The 25,598-nt window shown below is 39.0% G+C and overlaps 1 protein-coding gene across 3 annotated transcripts in view; it reads left to right on the top strand.

The window, feature by feature from the left end:
• The window catches only part of LOC144034146 (matrix metalloproteinase-17-like), an 87,141-nt gene that overhangs the window by 32,370 nt on the left and 29,173 nt on the right, over nucleotides 1-25,598 (top strand). For 2 of the 3 annotated variants that reach the window (XM_077542709.1, XM_077542710.1), the window contains 3 exons: nucleotides 1,578-1,763; nucleotides 23,686-23,818; nucleotides 23,920-24,055. In XM_077542709.1, the coding sequence (XP_077398835.1) occupies nucleotides 1,593-1,763; nucleotides 23,686-23,818; nucleotides 23,920-24,055 (440 nt within the window). In that variant the 5' untranslated portion in view covers nucleotides 1,578-1,592. The remainder of the gene's footprint in view (nucleotides 1-1,577; nucleotides 1,764-23,685; nucleotides 23,819-23,919; nucleotides 24,056-25,598) is intronic. The other variant, XM_077542711.1, reaches the window with a different exon arrangement.

Here is a 25,598-nt window from a genome sequence, read left to right as displayed (position 1 = left end):
GAGGAGCTGGTTCACTTGAAAATGGTGGTGGTTTTAGGTTCATGATAAGTTGCGCAGTTGGGTTTGAAGCATTCCCTTGCACCCTCTTATCCTTAAATCTTTTAAACAGTCTGTCCCTCAGCTCACTGGAAGATAAAGCATCCTCCCTGGTTGACAACATTATTATTGTCAGGTGTGATGGGACTCCAAGGTAAGTCTTTTGATTTTAAAATGTCAACCAAATACATTTTTTTTTAGAAATTAAAAAATGTTAACATGAACAAGCTCAGCAGCCTTCTAGTTGCTTTTTTAAGTGACCTCAAAGAGATTAAACGTGAAGTGGGGCATGACTCATTACCATGGTGACCCTACATTGCATTCTTAAGTTGCCTATAATGTTGATGGACACCTTGCGGCCGGCTTTTACTTTTACTACTTATACTGCCCATTAGTTGTCCACCAACATGCCTGACGTAAAATACACAAACTGAGCACTAAACTGATGCCTACTGAAAATTACGTTCTTACGTCACAAGTCAAAATGGCGGTCTTAGTTGGTGAAATGACGCCCGGTTCATTGAAAAAAAATGCACTTTGGATTGTTGTCATTTGATTTGTGAGGATTATTTTGATTTTAAAATGTGATGAAAATGTTTACTTTTAACAATCTGCCTGGTTTGTATGCTAGTCACAGGCAAAAGCAATAAAAACAAATACAAGTGTAAAGCAGTGGTGTCCAAACTCGGTCCCCAAGGGCCCGAAGTGCTTCAGGTTTTTGATGTTTCTCTTCTCCAACACACCTGAAGCTCGTCAGCAAGCTCTGCGTAAGCCTGATAACGATCCTGTTCATTGGAGCAGGGAAACATCCAAAACCTGCAGGATTCCGGCCCTCGAGGACCAAGTTTGGACACCACTGGTGTAAAGGAAGCATTTTGCATTGTGTTGCATTGCGGAAATATCAGAAATGCACGGATGTACGGAAATGTCAAAATACAGTCGCCAGCGATTCTGGTGACGGATGAAAACCCACTTATGTCGGTGCATAGTTTTAAGTACAATAGTGTATTACTATTTTCATTGTAAAACATGTTATACATTTTTGCTGGTGTTTTATGGGGTTTGGAGCTGATTAATGGCATTTCCATTTTCAGTGGGGAGATACGAGTTGAGATTTAGATTTTTTTTGTTTTTTTTTACCCACAACAATCTCAAATTACTCAAGACACACCCCCGCGGCCCGCCCGACACTCCCCCTTTCTTCCCTTTGCTTCTCCTCTCTTGAATCCAACCTTTCCCGTCCACTCGCGTGTGACTTACGCGCGCGTGAGAGGCACAAAAAGCCCACGCAGCACAGCTGCTTCCATTTCTCAGCGCAAGAGCGGGAAGCTCGTACCACTTGCTGGCTGGGAGACGGAAGCACCGGCCGGCCACAACTCTCATGTCGGCCACTTCGCTCGTCTTTACCCGCAAAGCAAACTTCCTCAGCCACCTGTTTTCATGTGTTTTATGTGTTTACGCTCCACAGTGAGGTAGCCTGTGAGGTTTTACTTTTTTTCTTCTTTTTTTTTTTCCCCCTTTTAATTCGCGTTGCGGACTAGAGCTCCGCACCGTGGATGCTGCTTTTCGAGCCCCGCGGGACCAACCTGGCTCCGGTTGTTTCCGAGTGGACGAGGAGGAGGAGGAGGAATATATGCGTGGAGATGCTGCTCCTGGTGCCCATTCTGTGGCTTCTGCCTTTGAGCCGAGCGGCTCCTCCGCAGACCGTGCGAGAGGACACGGGGGTGGTAAGAAGTTTGTCCGTCTTTTTTTGACGTGAAAGTGGATTCGTAGGCTGCCGTTTTGTTTTGGGTTGGATGTTAGGTGGCAAAAGGCTCTGAATATTAAGCAGACAGGGTGTGATAACTAGAGAGGAGGAATCAAAGGGCACTCCAAAGCAGTGATGGAGAGCCGTGATATGAGGTCGCGCAATAAATAAGGCAAGCTCGCAGTAAATACACACAAGATGTCTTCGCCTCGGCTGTGACAGCCTGCTGACATGAAATGAGGCTCGCTTCCAGCTCTGTGACAGGGCGAGACAATGCGACTTTATTGGATATGTCATTTTCTCTCAGTCATGCTATGGAAATGTATCACGACAACACTTTTTTTTTGGACCCACATGAATACAATATGAGGCACATTTTTAACACGGAGCTTATAGCCTATGATTTTGTTTTGATAATGATAGGGAAACTGGAATGAATATGCTAATGTTAATGTATGCATATTTGCTGTTTGCTTTAAATATGTCAAAACACTAGTTTTCCTCTAAAAGTTTCGATCTAAAGTCATGACTAGAGAAATTGTGAAAAAACACTGAGATTAAAGTGTAGAACAATTTTATTTGACATAAATTGACTATAATTGTGAGAATAAAATGGTATTTCTTTAAGCTTTGTGGCATATTGGTAAAGTGGTTAGTACGTCTGCCTCACATTCCGGAGGTCGGAAGTTCAAATCTTCGGCCGTCCTGTGTGGAGTTTGCAGGTTCTGCCTCTCACATTCCAAAAGCATGCTTTTCTATGTTTAGATGAAGACTCAAAATTGTATTTCAGTATGAATGTTTTTTTTCTTCTTTTTGTATTTATCTGACCTGCGATTGGCTGGTCACCAGTCCAGGGGTGTACCTCGCCTTTTGCCCAGTCAGTTAGGATAGGCTGAGCTCACATGCAAGTGTTAGGATAGGTGCTATTGAAAATGATGGATGGATGGATTTTCTAGATTAAAAGTTGTATATTTTCAAGATAAGTCATATTATGATAATGAAGTATGCATATTTGCTGGTTGTGTTACTTGTATCAAAGGGACTGACAATCAAAGTTGTATTAAATACTGTACAAAATATTGTAATGACTTTGAGATTGACTACCACTTGTTTTGACTTTCATGCAAATGCAGGTTACGCCGTTGGAACAGAACTCCACGTAATGCACTCCATTTCGCATCCATTGCTTCGAGACGTGATTTGTCAACAACTATTTAATGGATTAGTATTCCCACTCCAATCTAGCACTTATCAGAAAAAAACAAAATGTTTGACTACTTCTGCAAAAAAGATCTTGACAAAGAAGGGATAATGGGCAATTATGCCATTACGTCTACACTATTGTAGCAGTACAAAGTTGTTGTTTTGAAATTCTAATTCCCACTGCTTTGGAAAGTCGGAGCTAATTATTTAGGTGTTTACACTTAATGGATTGACTGACAACCGCAACCTGACTGCTCACACTGCACATTAGGGTTCTTCCACTTTTGTCCTGTACGTGTCAACCATGCCTTTTTCAACAGTTGAATTGATGCATACAAATAAAGAAGACTAGACCATCTAAGACAGGGATTGCCAAGTTCTACATGTTTACGGTGTCTCCTGCCACCAACCCAGGTGTTTCACATCATCAGCTCATAATTACGTTCTGCAGGAGCCTCTCAGTTGTGTTTGAGGAGGGAGACATCAAAAACATGCAGGACTGCGGCTCTCTAGGACCCGACTTGCCTACCCCTGATCTAAGATATACAAGAGCTTTCAAACATGATTCCAACATGCTTTTCATCTACTTTACGCAGATGCAGTGGGGGATAAAGTCTCAGGGGTCTGGTAAATGTCCTTGCGCTGCTTCTACTGTGAGAGATTATTGTCTCTGCTGGAAAAAAAATTGTAAATCCTAAAAATCTATGCAGTGGCTCCGTTGTTATTCTATACGCTACATGACTAAATGCTCTACCTAAAAGGGTGGATGTGGCGCAAGGCACGCACAACTTTATTGTAAATAGTATACTATGGCGCTAGCTGTACTAAGCAGATTTGACTGATGTCATCTTTTAAGTGGCTTGGGGACATATTTGGATGCTACGTGTTTTGGTTTGTAATGTATTATATATATATATATATATATATATATATATATATATATATATATATAGTTATATATAGTTATATATATATATATATATATATATATATAGTTATATATATATATAGTTATATATGTATATATATATATATATATATATAGTTATATTGTCCACTCACTTCTTTCTTTGGCGTTTCAGCAAAGCAACAGCATTCATACACAATATCTGAGTTAATTGCCATTTCTAATTAGTGCCAGGTGATAAGTTTAATGAGGGGACAAAATATTACAGACTGAACTGCTGCTGACATCATACTTTTCATAGTAATTGCTTTTGTAGCAGATGCTTTTGTCTCCCTTAACAAATTCATGCTTCAAGCCACTAGAACATTCGCCCAGACGCTCTTAAGCATCTGGGTCTTTAGTGTCCCTCCGGTCGCCATCTTTTGTTCCGCCTCCAAACAAATTTGATTACGGACATTGTGTTGGCTCTTTTGCATTGTTTCCAATTCCCAGGGAACCTCTACCCTGATATTTTAGAGATCTTTGTAGACTGTAACAAATAATGACACAACCGTGGGCAATTTAGTTGTAGGGCAGTGGGTTCACTGGACCCGGAATTTTCTTATGAATTGCTGGACCACATGCACTAACTTGATGTGGACGTGTTCACTAAAGAATTGTTCCTTTTTTCCCATCGTTTGAAGGCAGTGAGCTATTTATATACAATAGTTAAGAGCAGCAATACAAATGTCGTCAGCAGTTATGATGTGAATGCATAGTCCCGGAGGTTTTATTATTTTATGAGTCAAGCGGACTCTTTGTTGCACCTCGTCTCAACTGAACGGTTTGGTTCTTTACAAAAACAAAAAATGAATCGTATCAAGCCCCGTTTCCACGATTACGCATGCTTAGCATGTCTGCATTACTGTTATACGGTTTGCCGTTTGAATCTCAGATTTGGCCTTCCTTCATTGGTCTAGTTTAGTCGGGTTTTTCCTCCCACATTCCAAAAATGTGTGTTGGTTTAATGTATGATTCTAAATGTTTCATTGGTGTCAGTGTGATTGTTTGTTTAGAAAATGGATGGGTGGATAGGAGGGAACTATGGATGGATGGATTGGATCACTTGGAGAGAGTGGACTTAGACATGTTTTAACAAAGGCAATGTGTAAATAACAATAGGGAGATTTTAAGAGCCAGATGGGCCACAGACACCATCCCTCCCACCAGTGACCTTCTTAATTGATTGACGTTGGAAAAAAAAGGCTCCTTCCCACTAATCAAGCTCGGCTCAGCTGTTGGGAGCAGGTGGATCCGATTTTTCGTCTGGCTTTTAAGTGGGGTTCCTTTATCTCGGCCCACTGGTGCTCATAACTGATGCCCATTTGGGACATGGTCCGCAAAACAACTACCCGCCCGCAGAAGCGTGTCGTCCTCCACCTCTTCTTAACACTCGTTCCGACGACACCCGTCATTATGCTGCGTCACTTCGCTTTTTGTGGAGCTTGTGCGCTGCTGCGTCGCTGTATTTGAAACTAATTAGCTGATCCACAAACTTTAAGCACAGCTCTGAGCCATGCATGCTTTGCTGTTATCTAGTGCACCACTCAGAAGTGTTTGTAATCCTTGCGTTTGGGGGGGGATTTCAACATAAAAGGCAATCTTATCAATTTCAAGATGATTCTTTTTAATTTTTTTTTTTTATGCTGAGTTCAGTGGCGTACTTATTGATCAGCTGCAGACAAAAAAAAAAAGAGAGCTTTATGGCTTTATACCAAGAAAATACCAAGAACACGTGGTTTTATTAACAATATCCGTGTAATTCTGCTGTTTTTGCATGAAGGTGCGTCAAGTGCCTGATCTACTTCATCGTGCAATTTCTGGTCTCTCCATCTGGTCTCATGTCCACTGACTTGCAGGAACATGCTGCATTCACTGGTGAGCCCTCCCATGGGTCTCCTGTAACATGCCTTCCCAGAACTTACGCCAGTGCTTCTCATTAGCTTTGCTGTTCATGACCATCCGATTTCAAAAGAATCACATTCTGCCAACTCACTAGCCCTGTATGCTCCCGCTTTAATTCCTTGAGGTTAGTTCTTCCAGTTCTTCTTCTTCGGGGCTTCCTTATACCAACACATTGAAAGTTTAGCCAAAAGCTGAAGAATGGAATACGTTTAGCGGGGAAAAGTAAATGATGTCAAGATGTAACAAGATGGAGAAACTTTTGCATTGAATGTCATCCGCCAGACAAGCTTAAAAAAAAAAAAAAGAATTAGCCCTGCAGAATGTACCAATTATGTTCTTGTGTTGCTAGAAAATAGTTCAATTAAAATGTTAGGATGTTGTCGGGGTTAGGGTTAGGGCAAGTATTTCAAAACTTTATTGTTTCTTAGTTGAAACAAAATGGTGAAGTGTGATATTTAATGCAATCATTTAAAGAGGAAGTCAACTGCAATACAATTTTCTTGACAATAATATGTTCTATACAGCCCCACTAGTCTAAGTACGGTATGAAATATGAGTTAAGCAGCAAAATCCAGCCGTTTTTATCAATATCAGAAGGCGACCATTTTGCCACTTGCTGTCCAGTGAAAATGACATCACAGTTGCTCAGGTCTCAGGTAACAACCAATCACAGCTCTGCTTCAGATAACAGGTGAGCTGTGATTGGTCGTTGCCTTAGATCTGAGCAACTGTGATGTCATTTTTACTGGAAAGCAAATGGCAAAATAGCCGCCTTCTGATACTGATAAAAAAAAAACCCTCATATTTCACAAATGTAATATTAACCAGAATGTCATGTTAATAAGCCTAGTGAGGTCACATATAACATTATTGTCAAAAATTATTAAGGTTGACTGTCTCTGTAAAGGAATGAGTTTGCAGTGTTAAAAATGCTAGCAAGATTTAAATGTAGCCTCACACGACCAAAGCCTCTAATGTTCAAGTGTGATTCCCAAACATGACCAATCATAATGGCATGCGATTATGAACGTTTGCTGCGTTAATAGTCACAGAGAACGCATATCTTCACCACATAGCAGCGCTAACAATACAAGCTGGCATTATCACTGTAAGCATTGATGCTTTACAAATGCCAAAACTATTTCTAATATTTTAATGCTAAGACAATATGGTTGATACAAAAAAACTGATGGTTGCTCATTGTTCAGTCAAAACAAGAAAAAATAAACATAAGCTAACGTTGGCATAGCTTGTCGTTGTCTGCTGTCTTGCTGCCTTTAATCTCCTGGTGAAAAGAACTCGCCAAGAGACACATGAATGCATGACACCCTCATTCTCCTTCATTGTGGTGATGTGCTAACGTGTCTTGTGATGTGTTTAATGCGCTGTGGTTCAGCCACTTACTCACTGCACTACTTTGAAGTCTAAACGTGAAAGGCCTCGACCAAGGCTCATGGAACAGAGTACAGTTGCACTGTAAACACGATTTGTACTATAAATAGTGTATACTGTATTGGAAAATACCCAGAGAAAACGAATCAATACGTAACGTACTCATGAAAATGCATTCTTCTGAACAATGAGGACACTTTTCCTCTACAGACATGTTTCTCGCCAAGCCGTGTGACCTTTCGGTGTGTGGTCCCGTGCGGTAGGCTGGTTAATAAGGACACTTGTGTTGGAAAAGTCCCAGTCACAGCTTCTCATTGTGCACTGATTGACAGTAATGACTGACAGTTTAGCGTGTAACATGCATAAAATTCACATTTTCCAGCGAGGAGTGCCGAGCACACAAAACAATCGACACACTGCTATCCAACTCTTGTCGCCACAGCTTTGTTAAGTGTGAAAGTACCGTTGGGGGCTTGTGTTTTTTTTTTTTAAATGAGATTGACGGAGTTTGCCATATCTTAAAAGGATAATTCGACAAGGATGTGATGTTTAACTGGCTGCCATTGGAGCGTGGCAGCTGCAGCGTTTTGTGCGTGATATTTTCAACTGAATAGAAATTGCTTCTTTTGGTTTGGTTGTTTAAAATTGTTTCGGGTATCAAATTTTAAATAGAGACACATTGGTTGTAAAGTTGCATGATGAATGTAAATGTTTTAACTCTTTGACTGCCAAAAACGTTAAATAACGTTTAATAAAATCCTATGGAGGAGTGCCAAAGACGTTAAAAGACGTTTTTTTCAAAACAGAGGTGAAACTAACCATTTTCTATTGTTGATTACTGAAAAACGGAATAAGGTAGAAACTAACTTTTTTTTCTGATGAAAGATGAGAGTCCAATCTTTCATTTGGTAGTATGTGTGTTTCCATAGTCCAAACACAACATTTTCTGTAGACCTTGAAAGATCAGTCAAAAATGCTTAAATCGGCTGGCACCCACGGCATCCCTTTTCTGAAAACGTCTGGCAGTCAAAGAGTTAATTAAGAACGAATGATTTCTTTAAACGTATTGATTGCTGTAACATTAACATGATATGGCAATAGAGCAAAAATACTTGATCAATTGATCATGAAGCCTTCAGAACAACATGACGTCAGCTAAAAGAGAAGTTGAGCCATGTGGCAACTCCTCTGGGCAGCAATATACTGATCAATACAGCATTGACAGAGAAACAGGAGTTCAGAACATTCATTCTCCCACCATTTAACATATTTCAAAGGAATAATTGATGGTGACTTTCCTCAGTTCCAAATCACTGGCATACAGTATGCATTTAATATGCAAGTTATACTGAATATTTGTGGGTTGTTTTTAGCTCTGTGATTACACCTCCTTATGGAATAGTGCTGTTCCCAAATCAGCCTTATTTCAAAGTAAAAGTCCGAATAAGTGTCTTTTTTAGTCACAGCATGGTTTGGACCCTGACTATTTTCTTTTGATTTCACAATTCTCTTGTATTTTAACTCTTTGACTGCCAAAAACGTTAAATAACGTTTAGTAAAATCCTATGGAGGAGTGCCAAAGACGTTAAAATACGTTTTTTTTTAAACAGAGGTGAAACTAACCATTTTCTATTGTTAATTACTGAAAAACGGAATAAGGTAGAAACAAACTTTTTTTTTCTGATGAAAGATGAGAGTCCAATCTTTCATTTGGTAGTATGTGTGTTTCCATAGTCCAAACACATAATTTTCTGTGGACCTTGAAAGATCAGTCAAAATGCTTAAAATCGGCTGGCACCCACGGCATCCCTTTTCTGAAAACGTCTGGCAGTCAAAGAGTTAATGTTGTGATTGGGGTTTCTCCTTTGGAACTGAGGATCACGCAAAAGCTTTTCCATGGCGGCTTTATTACATGAGTTTAGCCACTATAGAGTGGCCTGTATAGGAAACCTCAAATCAACTCCATGTGGACAGTTCTATTTTAACCAGTGTCGCACCGCCCCACTTTCTCTTTGACTAGATCAAAGTTTGGCTTTGCTGCTGCCTTTCAAACGATTGACCAGATCGTATAATTGCAGCGGTTTGTGGCGTTTGTGCTGGCTTCAGTGCGGACGCCTAAAATAATCTATAGCTTTGCCATCTGAGCTGCCAATAGTCAGCTTTAATAACATGATCAAGAAAAGCCGAAAGGAATAGTAAGCACGGCTCTCAAATTGCTTGCAGAAACTGGCAGAGTTATAATAAGCGGTTTGGTTGTGTGCAAAAACATTACTTTTTTCCTTTCTTCATGTGTCTTTGATATTAGCTCACGTGTATGTTTTGACTGAGAGCCGCCAGATGGTCACTTCCGAACAAGTCACAGTTGCGCGGATAAGGGAAAAGAGAAGAGTGATGATGATGATGATTGCGTTTGTGGCGTCCGTGTCAGAATAGTTTTGAATTCCATTTCTCTCGGAAATGTGAAATGAAAGCACAGAGGACGACCATAAAAGTACGAGTGGGTGGCAGAGAATAAGTGTCAATGGCCAGTGGCCTCAAAGCCTGCTTGCTTCAGTTTGATAAGCACATGAAGTATATACTTCGCAACTTAAATGAGTACGTACATTCCAACGGATTGCGGTTATATTGTGGCGATTGAGTCCAGAATGTTCATAAAGCACTTTGTTGCCATCCTTGATTGCAACTGCGCGAACTAAAGACATGATCATTTACCCAGGTTAGCAACGTTAGCGCACAGGCTAGCAAAGTTACCATGTCAGTCGCTATGTTTACTTGACTGTATTTAAATTTGCTAGACTGACTGACTATGACGCGCTCGTATTGCTGAACAAGAATCCATGAGCGGTAACTTGCAAGACTGCATAAGTTCTAAAAATAAATCCAAACACATATAGATAGACATAAACCCTTGTGCATGTGTGTTCACGTATGTATTTTTGCACATGCGATCGTCAAAGGGTACATAACAGCTGCTTTAATTCCTTAGCTGACACCAGAGGGATGTGGTTCACGGTGAGGGTCACAATGGTAACGTATAGATAGCATTTTGTGGTCTTTGTGAGCCCCACACAACTACCACGTTTAAACAGTGCATACAGGTTCTGCTAAATTTAGAAACTTTGCAAGTCCATGAAACACCCTGAAACTTTCCAAATGTTGATTGGTGAGATTGACCCACTTTGAGACCCTACTTGGAAACACTAATTACTTCATACATTCTGACAGTTGTTTATGAATTGTGACTCCACTTTAAACGACTTCGAAACCCTCAGCTTACTTTAAAACACTAACCCTACATTGACAATTGACCTTGAAACCTTAAACCTAACTTTCCCTTGGAAACTTGACTTTCAGAACCCAAACTACTTTGAAACCTGAGGTCACACATTCACAGTTGAATTTTTCTGCTCAATTTTAGAACAACTGTTATAATTTTTGATCTTCTTTGAAAGCCTAACCCGACTTTGAAAACGTACTGAAGGAATTACCATTAATTGTAATCGTTTGCGTGTTCAAATAATTGCAAGATGAGATTCTGGTGGAGAGGGTCCTTGCAAGGTTGGTTTATTACAGAGATCTCTGGTCACACAGTTAGACATCACCCAAGCAGTGTCATCCAATGTGTGTGTCTTCTTTTGCCCACACAGCCTCTTTATTCAAAACATGAGGAAACGCCTCTGTCATCCCGTGACGCACAGAATGAGTTTGCATTTTCCCAGTAAACTAGATCGTCCTTGAACTTTTGACAACCGGATTTCTAATGAACAGCAACTAGACTTCTTGGATAAACATAGAAACATTGTAACTTTCTCATTTCTGGGAAAACAGTACAAAAGATAGCAAGAATGTCAAAAACATTACTCACACAGGTTATATCAGGTCAACATAATTACACCTTCATCAACACATCTATAATGAAATGTAAAACAGGTAAAAAGTAAAATAAACCAATAAAAATGTTAATAATGTCAACAGTACCTCGAAACCCAAACAAATTTGAAACTTGAGGTTACAGATTTTGACCACTGACAGCCATTACTCTAACCCTACAGTGAAAATATATGCCTTGAAACCTGTTAAGAAAGTTATCTAGTGAAAAAGACATGGAAAAGATGACCTAAGTAAGTGGGTTCAATGTGTCCCATAGGATTCAATCTATTGTTCAGGAATGCTTTGACATGTATGAGGATTAAGGAGGACGCGGAAATTGTTATTGCTTGTCAGACACACTATTCACATTATGACGGCTATGAAAGGCGATGCAATTTGCTATGAAAGGCGATGCAATTTGCACACCGGTCATGATTGAAGTGATTAAGAGAAGAACATTTTGAATTCTGACAGCATGCAGATGCCCAGGTCATCATGCCAGGTTGTTGGAGAAGAAACAGGGCGTGGCCAAAAAAAAAAAAAAATGCAGGAAAGCTTATGACTCAGAGAGGACCAAGCATTCGCTGAACTTCATATACAAGACCACATTCCATTTATAAAATGTTACCACAAACGCGTTTATGCGCTTTCCAGCTATATAAAATGAAATGAAAATTAAAGGCAAGGTTTTTAAAAATAACAACAAAAAATAAAGGAATGGAACGACGGCAGCAGATGGCAAAATGTCCTAACTAACCAATTTAATTGGAGGCCCTTGAAATAAACTACCCTCCATTACCGCCGTCCTTAACAGCTGTTTATAAAGGATGGAATGAAATGATTTTTTTTGTCACGCGCATTCAAACTTGATAAATGAGTTACTTTTTCCCGATTTAAATGTCGAAGAAACGCAATTCACAACCACCGCATGAAGGTTGTGTGTCAGAGTGAGCACATTTATCAGAACCTTCCGCATCCTTTCCCCCCAAATCAGACTGGTGTCTCATTATGTGCGCTCTGTTACTCCAGCACAGCCAAATAGCTCCTGGAGTGAAGCGACTGCCTGCTCCGGCAAAAGATGAGGCATCAGTCGGCACACAACATGCACTGAGCTGAAATCCCAACTAATGGATGCTTTGGAGTCCATCCTCTTCTGTTCCAGTTCACTGCATATGGTCCAATTAATTCTCATTGATCCTAATGACCAATAAAGTCTTGGTCGAGATTAAAATGTGATGAGATTTGGATTCCAGCCCTGCTCGTGAAAAAGCCTTTTAGAGAGCATTTGATAAATGTAGCTGTCTGCTCAATACGTGTGGAGGGTCACAGTTGTACGCATCTTTCTGTAATTGATTTGTATTACTGCTTGTGAGTGTCTCTGAATGCATCTTTGTAGATGCGTAAATGTTTTAAAATCAATAAATGTACAATGGGATACAGGAGTAAGTTAGTACAGTAACTATTTAACTAATAAAAATTCAAGCGTGGCATCCTTAAAAGTCTTTAAATCGAAATCTAATGCACCAGAAACGATAAAGGTGAACGTATTTTCTTTGAAAACTAAAACAAATTTGTAATAACTGCTACTAAAAACAGGGATGTGATTTTTCCGCTAATTCGCGGAATTCCGCTTTTTTTATCCCCCCCAAAAAAATTCCGTTTATTTTTTATTTTTTTTAAAGTAGTTCATTGTGTATGCACATGACTCCGACAGATAACATCTTCTGCTATAACAAAGACATTTGTGGTATGCTCTAATATGAGTTACTTTTCATTTGGTCATGATACAATTATTTGTTCATGAAATTTGAACTCTTCAACATTATTTATGTGTTAACTTAGTAATCACATTAGTTAGATATGATGATATTCTCAGTGATAGTTTTTAAAAGCAAAGACAGTCCAATGTTTTTGAATGTGACTGATTTTGAGTTGACTAAAACTGCCATTTTATATGGGATAGTTCAATATACATTGAAAATTTATGCTGTTGTTTTGTCTATTTCTTTGTCATGTGAGTGCATTGAAAGTACTTAAAAACACGGAAAACCCATGAGCTCCCACCAGTCCCCCCACCAGGGCACTGCCCTGGACCTAGCTGGGTGCCAGCGGCCCCCAGACCCCCGGCTAAATTTTCAGATAATTTCACTTTGGTCAAATCACATCCCTGCGATAAAGGTGAACGTATTTTCTTTGAAAACTAAAACAAATTTGTAATAACTGCTGCTAAAAAGAAAACATAACACCTTAAGTCCGTAGTTAATGTACCTGTAGATAAGGTTGATATAGATCGTTTGCTTCAGCATATATCAACAAAAAATATTTCAAAATGTGTTCTTCGTCTCACATCAAGTGAATAAGCCATCTTAAATTTCAATGAATTTGGCTTTAGCAAACCATAAGATGTGCTTCGTGCTTAAGCAGTAAGATGAAAAGTTTTAGGGAAGTTTCATGCTTCTTCAGCCTATATGGACTCACTCACCTCAGCAATATCAATACTCCTTTTAATTAAAGACTTCTTCTTTCCAAAGTAATCCTTTAACTTGTTCATTCATTTTCGACTCCTTAGGAGGGAGGGGTGAGCGTTTGACTGTTTCCTTGATTGACTATAGTGAAAATGAACAAGCAACAGATTTAAAACAGCCTTTAAAGTCATTTCAGGGATTTGATTCTAAGTGCTTTAAATGTGCTTGAAGATAATTGTTGAAAAGTCGATGAAGTAGAAGACGCTCGGCTAACTGTTAGCTTACAAACACACAACACAAGCAGTCGCTCTTCTCTTTGTATCCGGCAAGAGCGCATGATTTTGCTAGCTTCCTAACTGGCTATGATTTTTGCTTCACGTCACAATCACGGAGCTCGTGGAAGAATTTGGGATTTACATTTACATGGAAAAACTTGAATATTTGCGATACTATAAAGTAGCAAATTTGCATGAAAAAGTTGCAGATTTGCGACATTATAAAGTGGCAAATTTGCGTGATGGTGACACGACAAACCTAATACGCCGTCGTAGGCAGGCAAGTGGGAATACTTAATAGGGTATGGTTCATCGCCGCAAAAGTAATTACTATCTCCTTATTTGAAAACCTAAAGTATAATTTAACAAATTCTTCCGCCATATGAATTTTTTACTCTTGTGACTTAGGTGGCACAAAAAATCCAAGTAAGCTACGTGTATTTCTCGAAAGTTTCTTCTTGCAAATCTGCAAGTTTTTTTCTCGCAAATTTGCCAATTATAATTTTGCAAATATTCAATTTTTTTCAACTAAATTTCCCACTTTATAACGTCGCAAATATTCACGTTTTTTTCTCGTAATTTTTTGCTTTTTCTTGCGTATTTGCCATTTTATAATGTCGCAAATATTCTATTTTTTTCTCCTAAATTTGTGAGTTTTTTCTTGCATATATTTGCCACTTTATAATGTCGCAAAAATTCAATTTTTTTCTCCTAAATTTGCCATTTTATAATGTCACAAATATTTGTTTTGTTTTTATCTCGTAAATTTGTCAGTCTTTTCTTGGAATATTACCCCCGTTCTAAAAAAATAAAAAAAAATTAGACGTGGCCCTAAACCTAATACGCCATCGTAAAGAGGTGTGTTCCAATGCAGCTCATAATTTGACGACCGGTACACAGTTGCCTATTCTCTTCTATCCTGGTGTAGCTTAGTAACTTTCCAAAGTGTCGGGGATAGCTAGGAACAATGTCAACACTATAATAGACTGGGTGGCTCCATGACCCCCTGAGAGTCATCAAGGTCACAAGGTTAAATTCTTCTGACTCGGTCATTTCCTGTCAGTGAGGATGAACATGAAGGGGAGCCAGCAGCTGTGCATCAGGCTTAAACAGGGAGGGCTTGTGGGGCCGAAGAGGTCGCATGCATGACGGGACGCTTTACAGAGCAGTTGCCGTGGTGACACCATAGCTACGGTACTTGTGCGTGTATGTGTGAGTGTGTGAGAGTCATTCATTAAAGGGTGTGATGTCAGCATCATAAAGGAATGGATGTGTGTGTGGTCTAATGTAATTAACCTGAATAGAAAGGGATTTGTTTATTTATTTATTTGTTCTTGTAATATAGTATTAATTTGCTTTGTGGCTAATTTATTTTCTGGTTGCTCTTTCAAGTTATTTTTAAAGTTGAGTTTTGATAGAATACTGTATGAATGAATGAATACTGTATCTTCATTAAAGTACATTCATAGGAACTACCACCTTATATTGACCTGTGACTACTCCGCTATGGAAATGGCATTAAGGGATCACTTCCTCTCAAAACCACCCGCAGATACCCACTAACTTACTGAAATTGCTTTCCCCCGTTGCAGAGATTCCCAGCGTCTAATAACTTTGTCAATCATTAGTTCCTTTTCATCACCAGCCTTCCTCTCAGCTATCGAGCTATTTAAAGGACAAGCCAAAGTTTGGATGCAGTTTCTCAGAAACGAACCAAAAAAGTGAGGAAAAATGATCAAAATCGCATTCAAAGAAATAAATATCATGGCTTGCCCGGCCCGGCGTCCCACGCGTTCCGCTTCCCTCTGTGCTTTCAAACGCGACATTGATGCAAAATTTAGCCCTGCATTAATCAATGTCTCCCTCGTACAAAGCATGGGCTTCTTCTTCAAATCTGTTTGCACTGAACAAGCAGATGTCTCGTAGAAGAAATGTGATTCACCCTCAGCTGCATATCAATAAACACATCATGTAAAAGAGGACGTAATTAGGTTTAGTGTGGGCGATGTCAGACACCGTTGCCTCGCAGATTAAAGCGCTAGGTAAAAGCATTTGTTCCATAAAATGACTCGCCTTCCTTTAAGATACATGACTGTATCTACGATGACAATATCTTCACGCTATAAGTATTAGAACGCAACTCAAGATGATGTGTAATATGTATACCTCCATGATTTGCATACTATTTATGGGCACTTCTCTATGTGATTCATTATTTCGCTCTCAATGTGAATTTCTTCCTTCGTATTTGAAGCTTTTCGCTGATGCCAAACCTTTCTGTATTAAAGGATTACAGATTCCTGTATCCAGGATTTACCGAGGTGCAAACATCCTCACATCCAAGTACAGTAGCAAAGAATGGGAGTATGTCATAGCTTGCTGAGAAGCTGCTTAAGCCTAAATGAGGTGTGGATGTGCAGGATAGTGGAAGGCAGAATACATTTTGGGCTGTGTGGGGATTTTGTTGTATTAATATTTTATTTATTATTAGTATTAATATTAGTACTACTCCTACAATATGCTTTGATGATTAAAGCAAAAATAATGCACAAACACACATACCAAAAGCATTGCATGTTATACAGACGCTCCCCACCTTACGAACGAGTTACGTTCCGGACGATCGTTCGTAAGGTGAATTTGTTCGTAAGTTGCTTCAGTGCTATATTTTGTATTATAATTTATGTTTAAAGCCTATATAAGTATATTGAAGGTTTATATAAGTATGTTTAAGGCTTGTACAAGTAACCTGCATTGGTTTGTACTGAAAAAAACGTTTAATAAAATGGAGAGAATACGTACAGTGCTGTACTGTACTACGTATGTTAGAGAGAGAGAGCAAGAGAGACACACACAGTATGTACATGTACGTAATAAGATAAATAAAATGAAGTTTAACTTACTTTTGGAAGATGTACTCGATGCTTAAGGAGATGATGGAGGATTTTATATCATGAGAGATTCTTCGTCGTCGCTGGAATCGGCTTCAAAAGTTATTTCCTCCTTCATGGGGACCGGCGTTTCTTCCTCCTCCTCCTCGACACGTTGCTGAGCCTCCAATGAGCTCTCACAGCGCCAAGCATCAGTATTAGCGGCGGAAAGAAGCACTACGCGCAATACAAAATCTAACTTACAGCATTTCTTTCCGAACATTTTTCGACATACTGGACGCGCAGACATGTTCGTATGTACCGTTGTTCGTAACTCGAATGTTCGTAAGTAGGAGAGCGTCTGTACTTGAAATAAAAGCAATATAACATAAGCAATTAAATGCACTTTTGGCACATAGCAATTGATTATTTTTATTTTTTTTTATTCATGCAGGGCCCCATGAAATCATTTAAAATGACTACCAGCCAACGTGCCTTGTTCAATTTCTATCCCGAGTTGTAGTCGATGATTCTGTTGTGGGGTGAAAATATGTTCCTGCTGACACTTTACATTCCCACCTGTAATATTCCATTTATTGTTTCCATGTGCTCTTTTATGTTTGTATGAAAAATATTTTCGCTGTAGAGAATTTGTTGGTTGCTATCGAAATCAAACACTTTTCGTTGGAGCAGCTCAGGTTGTTGACTTATTTGACCAAATAGTGGCCATGGAATTCAACGGTTCCACTGTCAAACTCCATAGCTCAAATTCTCGCAATTACAAACACTGCCCATGTGCATTAATTAATACCTTGCCTGTGACAAGCTTTCGTCGAAATAAGTATCAAGAATTACAGCACACTTTACAAACTGCCAGCCTTATCCCATCGTGCCATTTACTGCTGGGCCAATGACAAGCATGAATTTAGTTTCCATGACAACCATGGGCAGACCTTGAGACTTGCAACCAAGTTAGGCTTGGTGGGCACATTAACTCGCCGCTGAGCTTTTGTTTCTCAATGCACTGAATCTCACAGGTTAGTTTGCACTACGCCCAGGTGCTTGTTTCTCAACTCCGTTTTTTTTTTCTACAGCACTTTAAAAAAACAGCTGCAGCTGAAACGGAGTCATGTATACAAATAAAAATGAAACATAAAACACAAGACAATTGTAACAGTTTAAAGAAACAACAACAAAAAAACAATAAACGATCAAGGGATAAAAACAGGGCTTGTCTAATGTCCTCTCTGAGGTCATCGCATAGTTTGGGGCCCGCCACAGAAAAAGTGCCACACCCTTTGGGGTTCTGCTTAGAATTTGTTATCTCCGGGAGCTGCTGGTCAGCTGACCTGAGGCACCAGGCTGAGACAATTTCAAAATCAAATTATAGGTCAAAAGGTCAAATTCCTAAAATATGTACCAATCTTCTAAATGATTGCATACTGTATTTGGAATTCTTGTTGGATTGCCTTTCCAACAATATCTGTTTTGTAAAGATTGACCCAATAGTTCCTAAGGATTTGAAGGAAGGTGGCTACGCCCCTTTTTCCTAAAATTGTCAAAATTTGTCTGGCCGTAGCTCCCAAACCCCTTCTCCGATTGACCTAAAATTTTACATTTTGTGCTCTGCCATCACAATCAACAAGTTCACTAAGTTTCATTAAGATCCAAATCTGCTTGTTTAAAATTTTCAGATTTGATTGTTATGATTTGTCACTGAAGTTGAAAGTTCCTATTAATTATTCCTACTAACTAATTCGCGCCCAGCCCTTTTCATTGAAGCAACGCCCTTTGCTCCCAGCTGTTTTACTGGATTTTGACTGATTTTGCAAGGCCCACAGAATATTGTGTTCTATAAAAACATGGAACCTACCAAAAAAAAAGTTTATTTTTTCATCAGAAAAAAAAGTATATTTGTATCTGTTTCCATTTTGCAGCAATTAGCATTAGAATATAGCTAAGTTTAATCATTATTCACAAATGTGTTGAAAACACTGGGAACAAGAGCTTTTTTGCAACATGGCCCTGGCTGATCTCTTATACTCTGCTGCCACCTGCTGGCCGTTTTTTTAAAAAAATAATAATTACCATTGCTTTGTACGTTTTGGGGTTTGAAAGAGTTAAACTAATTTATGGTTCCTTTGCCTTTATGTTAGTGTAAGCCTAACAAACAAGAGCAAAAATAATTCTGCATAATAAATCTGATTTTGCAGATGTTTTTGTTTTTTGTTCCTTGTGTTTATTTTAAAAAACACGGGAAGAGGACCTTGAAAAGAATAATTGCATGTTAAATCACAATCGCAATAATGAGAAAAAAAACACAAATGTAATTAGATACGATAGATTTTTCAAAATCGTTCTGCCGTATTATGACTGCTGACAGCAGCAAATGATTGTGGAGTGGCATAATTCGCATCGACCAACATTACACAACTGACTTGGTAAACACTGTTGACGTGATGCTTTATTGCTCATTATTGCTGTTGGACACACAAAGGGCTTATTTGCAAATATGACAGTATGGCATCTTCAATAAATGGCAAAGGTTTGCATGCAGCACAAAAGCAAAATGTCAGGATTCCTCTCCCATGAAATAAAACTCAACTCACCTTCACACATGTGACCTTCCACTGAAGGAATTCACCAATCAGCAGCAGATGAGAGGCCAGGATCAATGTTATGGATGCTTACTAGCTTTCCTTCAAAATTGTGAGGCTTAATACAATTAAACTCTGAGGAGAAATCAATGAAGATTAGTGGCTGAAAAGTGTTTGCACCCTCCAAGTGCACAAAAACATTTTTGATAGGGTGTGTGTTATACCACCCACACCCTTGACTGATCTCTATACAAATTGAAAATGGCTCGAATTTGGCTGCTTTATATTGTGAAGCACACAATTTCATTCCTTCACAATCTCAACTCGCTGACCTGAAAGATAAGCATGCACGACTGTAGTTACTGGGTGACATTGAAATATTATTTTTTGATGCACGTACAATGATGCAATCTCTCCACGGACAAGAAAACGCAACTTCAATTTCCATGTTGCCACCACCGCTGGGGGTACAGAGGAGGTTAGAGTTCCCCCTGAATTTCTGTCTGATGTTCGCAGCATTTCTCAACAGGTTTGCGCCAGATTTTGAGTGCATAGCCCAAGGACGAATACCACGCTGCTCAAAAATAAAATAAAGGGAACACATAATCATCATCCAATCTCACTTTTGTTCAGTTAAGAAAAATAAGCCAATTTGTAACTATTTACCTGCTGTTGTGCAAAAAAAAAACGTGAGGAAAGTGTCAGAATTGATTAAAATGTTCATCAACTCAAACAAAAACAAACACAAATGCTTGTCAACTGTTTCTATTATTAATCTTGATGAATGAATAATGAACATGAATGAATGTTTCCGATGTCCTTGCCACTAGTGGTATCCGAAGTTTTTTTTGCTGTGCCTCCAGCAGTGCTGTGTATAAAATGTGGCCGAGATACCAGGAGACAGGCCAGTCCACCAGAAGTGATGGGGTCAACGGGAGGGCAACAACCCAGGAGTATTAGGACCAATAACGGCTCCTTTCTGTGTGACAAACTTTCAAAAATCTTCTTATCTCTCTCTTTTTTTAACTCTTTGACTGCCAGACGTTTTCAGAAACGGGATGTCGCCAGTGCCAGCCGATTTAAGCATTTTGACTGATCTTTCAAGGTCCACAGAAAATGTTGTGTTTCGACTATGGAAACACACATACTACCAAATGAAAGATTGAACTCTCATCTTTCATCAGAAAAAAAAAGTTTTTTTCTATCTTATTCTGTTCTTCAGTAATCAACAATAGAAAATGGTTAGTTTCACCGAAATGCTCTGTTTTGAAAAAAAAAGAGCTTTTTGTGAAACGATGTTATTTCATGCACTCTAGTGAATTCTGCACTTCTTTTTGTCCATGAATGATGCCACAATCACCTAAATAGTGCTTTACTTCTGTAAAACGCTATCACTAACAATGAAAAAGTGTTTTTAGATTGCAAAATACGTTTATTTCCATTCAACAGTGTAACAATTTGACAAAACAATTTCGCAAACTATTTACAAATGTGTGCAATTGTGGTACTGTTTACAATTATGTGGATGTTTCAAATACAGTTTTTCTTTTTGTAACACTCCCCTGCGTGCAAGGAGAGGGAGCAAGATTTGCACAACAGAGTAGTTTCACTGCAGATTGTCCCTTTCGCGTGCAGACGTTACACTTTCTTGACGGCCTTTTTTTCCGGGGAATAGCAAGTAGCAGACTGTACCCATTCCAACGATGAATATGCATTGGACTCGGGGTACTCTTCGTCGTCCGATTGAACGTCCGCCTGTGCAGAAGTGCTCGGTTGTGCTCCGCGTTTTCCGGTGTTAGCATCGCTAACCGGTGAACCTTTATGACGTCGTCATAGCCGCCGCGTCAACGCTTCCAACTTCAGCGTCAACCTCAGAGTCACCATCATCATCATCATCGATGATGATCATCACCGGTCGCCATGTTCTCTTCCCATCCCCAGCCATTGTCCCCTCTAGCTCCGCCTCACGTCTTCTACTGACGCCTACCCAATCTTGTCAAGAGAGAGTCATTGCTGCCATCTAGGGGCCAAAAATAGTCATTAGGCTAACTAGATCTGCTTGAAACTTTCACCACAGCTGGCCAAGGCTTTCCTCCACCCGTTTAAAAAAAAATAATAATAAAAAAATTGGATGACGTCTTTTAACGTCATTGGCGGCCCTCCGTAGGTTTTTACTTGACGTCTTTTAACGTCCATGGCAGTCAAAGAGTTAAATGCAACAAAATGAGCGTTTTTTGTTGTTTACCACATATTCATGAATAAGTGTAATCTAAATAGTCATGAGTCATGACGCAGCAGAGTTTGGGATTTGGGACTTGCTTGGTTGATCTGTGTGAAACATATTTGAGATACAAGTATTATTATTTTTTTTTTTTACAAATGTGATCACAGAACGAATAGAACTCGTAAGTCAAGGCACCTTTGGAAGTGTCATTTCAAGTAACGTTCCCTCTTTATTTGGAGGCAAATTGATGATCAATTACCAGCGTGTCAGCTTGCATTACCAGGGAGAGGATGTGCGTTTGTGACTGATTACACTTGAACTCAACTGTGACGTTCCCGTTTGCGATCCATCTCTTTTTAATCTCGGTTTGTTTAAGGTGAGCGTCTGCAACGGTGTAAAGACGTCTTCTCGTAGAATGTCATCTTTTGAACAGAAGAATTATTCCTCTCTCAAGGCCAGACATTTTTAGATGTCATTGTGTAACTCGCCGTGTCGACCCCTGATGAGATGAGCCAAAAGCTGCAACAAAGTCAAGTGCTTAAAAGCAAAAGGCAAAAAAAACATTTTTTTTATTTTTTTTAAAGGCCTCCAAAAATGAGATTTGTGAGTGTGCTTGAGTGGTCATTTTTTGTCTATATGTAGTGACTGGTTCTGTCTACAATTTTTGGGCAGATATAGTAATTATTATTGATCTGTTTAAATTAGAAATGTTTGATACCACTTTTAGTGTAGAGTAGTTTTCTTCAGTACTTTTTACTTTCCTGAGTATTTATTTTTTAGACTACTTTTATCTGTTACATTTTAACATGAGTATCTGTACTTTTTACTTGATCCATTTTCAAAACAAGGTTGTTAATTCTGTTTTTAAATGCATGAAAACAAATAAAATACGACAATGTCTCCTGGCTCCGCCAATCATATCAAGCGTTACACATGGCCACCTGCATCCCAGCTTGTGATCACATGACGTGCAATTGGCTAGATTAGAACAACCCATAAATATGAGGGCAATGCGCGCCGCCACTACAGAAGATAATTTGAACTTGATAGCAAGCCAGAGAGTCAATTGGCCGATGTATCCCCATTTTTGCTCCATTAGCTAATATCTTTCAAATTGGTGTAGGAGATACATATGATAAAAATACTTTTTACTTTTACTCATCAAGTACATTTGAGAGCCTGTACTTTTTTACCTTTACTTGAGTAATTATTTGAGTGAGTACTTTTACCAAAGTGTTTTTTTTACACAAGTAACTGTACTTTTTCTCAAGTAAAGAATGTCGGTACTTTTCCCATCTCTGACCAGTAGTAAGTACTCACCAGTACCGATACCAAGTACCAATACCACTAGTACTTTTCAGACATAAAACTTTCCCCAAAAAATAATGGCAGATCATTTTAAAGAAAGAGCTGTTTATGCCAATATAGCATTTTCCCTTAAAATTTCATGAAATTAAGTCATTCACTGAAGCAACCCCCTTCCCTCCCAGCAGTAAAAGTATGTTTCTATCTGTTTCCGTTTTGCAGCAATTAGCATTAGAATGTAGCTAAGTTTCATCCTTGTTCACAAATCTGTTTAGAACTGTGGGTAAATAAGCTTTTTTAAACATGGCCCTGGTTGAGCTCTTTTGCTCTGCTGCCACCTGCTGGCCGTTTTTGTAATAACTACCATTTCTTCAACCGTTCTCTGCAGTTGAGAGTCTGCATCAAAGCCTCCTGTATTCTCAGTTTGTTTGTGAGTCAATTTGTTGTCAGATTGTCACACACGTGACGGGAGAATGGCCGTGTAAGAGATTACATGTTCTTTAGTTATTTTTTGTTTCAGGTCTAGTCAGTTGAATGTGTATTTTTAGTGGAATTGTGCACGTTATGAAATGTACATGTGAGTAAAAGGTAGTCAGTGACATTTTCTTTTCTATGGTTCTATAGATTAATGTGCCGAGCTAGGGGAAAGTTTATAAGCAAATCATTGGAAACTTGCTGACCTTATGATTGTAGCCTGTTCACTTTAGGGCACATATACTTAAAAAGGATCATAAATAGCTGGGCAGATTTTTTTTTAAACGATGCCATATTGTGCTCAGGTCAGGTCAGGTGTTACACTGTATCTGGAGACTGTCAAATCTGTGACTGAAACTTCTCGCTTCACTTCCAGGACTGGTTGAGCAAGTTCGGTTACCTCCCACCACCTGACCCTGTAACCGGCCAACTTCAGACCAAGGAGGCCTTGACCAAGGCCATTAAAGCCATGCAGAAGTTTGGAGGACTCAAGGAGACTGGAGTCTTTGGTAAGTGGCGGCGTTTTTTGTCTTTCATATCCCAAAAACAATCAGTCAAAATTAACCACAATTATCATCAAATCTCTCACACAATCAACTTTTCTTTACAGATCAAGCTACATTGGGGCTAATGAAAACGCCCAGATGTTCTCTGCCAGATGTGTCTGAAAGTGAAGCGACAGTGGGCCGCAGAAAACGAAGTCTGAGCCCTCCCAACAAATGGAAGAAGAGGCATTTATCCTGGAGGTAAGAAACAATAAACACTTCAGACAGCAGTGTTCAGCAGCCCGAGGTATGGCCGCTGCTCTAGCGGCGGTTAGTAAAAGTGGCCCTTTGCTTCATGTGCACGTCCAACCACATGTTTCACAATTGCCTCTTCTTTACAACCACTGCCTTCCAAGCCACAAGGCTTTCTTATCAGTCCATGTTTGTTGTAAAACCTACAATATTTTTGAAGGACTATTTTCAAAAAAAAAAGTTGATAGATGTCTATATGGGTGTGCATTTGGATAGATAGATTTCTGTAAAAACATTGTTAAAAAAAATATAATAAAAAATAATAAATAATAATAATAATAAAAATATATGTAGGTCATTGTCTTTGTAGGTCATCCCTACAGTGAGCATTAAGGGTTTTGTTTTTCCCGCAGCTGTTCCAGATGTTGTGTTTTACCCAAATTAATGGGGATCTTTGACAGATCTTTGAGAGACTGCTGGTATTGAATTTTCAATGAGTTTTCTGTTCCAAATGAAGTCATTGTTTTGAATGTCTGATTGTGTAAATATATGTAGCAAAATACATAGTTTACACATAGTTATTACAATATTCTTAACTTTTTTGTTCCCAAAAACGTATACAAATGTTCTATTTTAAATATTGCCATGGTCCCAAAAACTTTTTTTATGCTACAGCATACAGAAGGCTTTGATGCAGCCTCCGACCTGAAAAGGTTGCTTAAAGCAATGATAGTTATTACAAAAAACGGCCAGCAGGTGGCAACAGAGTATCAGAGATCAACCAGGGCCATGTTGCAACAAGCTCTTTCCCCCAGTGTTTTAAACAGGTTTGTGAATAAAGGATGAAACTTAACTATATTCTAAAACGAAAACAGATACAAATGTACTTTTTTTCCTGATGAAAGAAGTCTTTCTTTTGTCTAGTCTTTCTTTTGGTAGGTTCCATGTTTTTATAGCAATAAAACACAATATTCTGTGGGCCTTGCAAAATCAGTCAAAATCCAACAAAACAGCCTGGAGCGAAGGGGGTTGCGTCAGTGAAAATTGAGTGAATGAGTTAAGCATGATGAACCTTTTTTTGTGTCCTGATCTCCTTCTTCAAATCAATTCCTTACAGAAGAGCCACTTTAGCATTAACGTTTCATGAAAAATTAAGTGCATTACTTAGCCTCAACCAGCAGAGGCGCTGTGGAGTGAATACTCAAGCGTATGACATCAACTATGCGAAGCTGAGCTACATCTGAGTTCAGAGCATTGAGAGAGATTTTCCCATTTTAAAAACATTTTTGTTTTCCCCATAGTCAAACAAGTAAATGTAGCCAAATGCTATTCCCGAGTAAATACTCTGCTTGATTTGTTGCCAATTTACTAGTTCTGCATTAGCCGACTTTCCTGGCCAAATTTTGTTGAAATATTTTTTCCCTAAAGGTCGGTTGCTTAGTATCCAAGGCTATTATGTAGTGAGCTGAATGAGAGTGTGAAGACAGACAGAAAGAAAAAAAACATTTTTTCTCCCGCTTTGCATCTGTTAAACCCCTCCCCTGCATGTCGC

Source organism: Vanacampus margaritifer, chromosome 14 (assembly GCF_051991255.1).
Source record: "Vanacampus margaritifer isolate UIUO_Vmar chromosome 14, RoL_Vmar_1.0, whole genome shotgun sequence".
Classification (NCBI taxonomy): domain Eukaryota; kingdom Metazoa; phylum Chordata; class Actinopteri; order Syngnathiformes; family Syngnathidae; genus Vanacampus; species Vanacampus margaritifer.
This window is presented reverse-complemented; position numbering and strand designations above follow the sequence as displayed.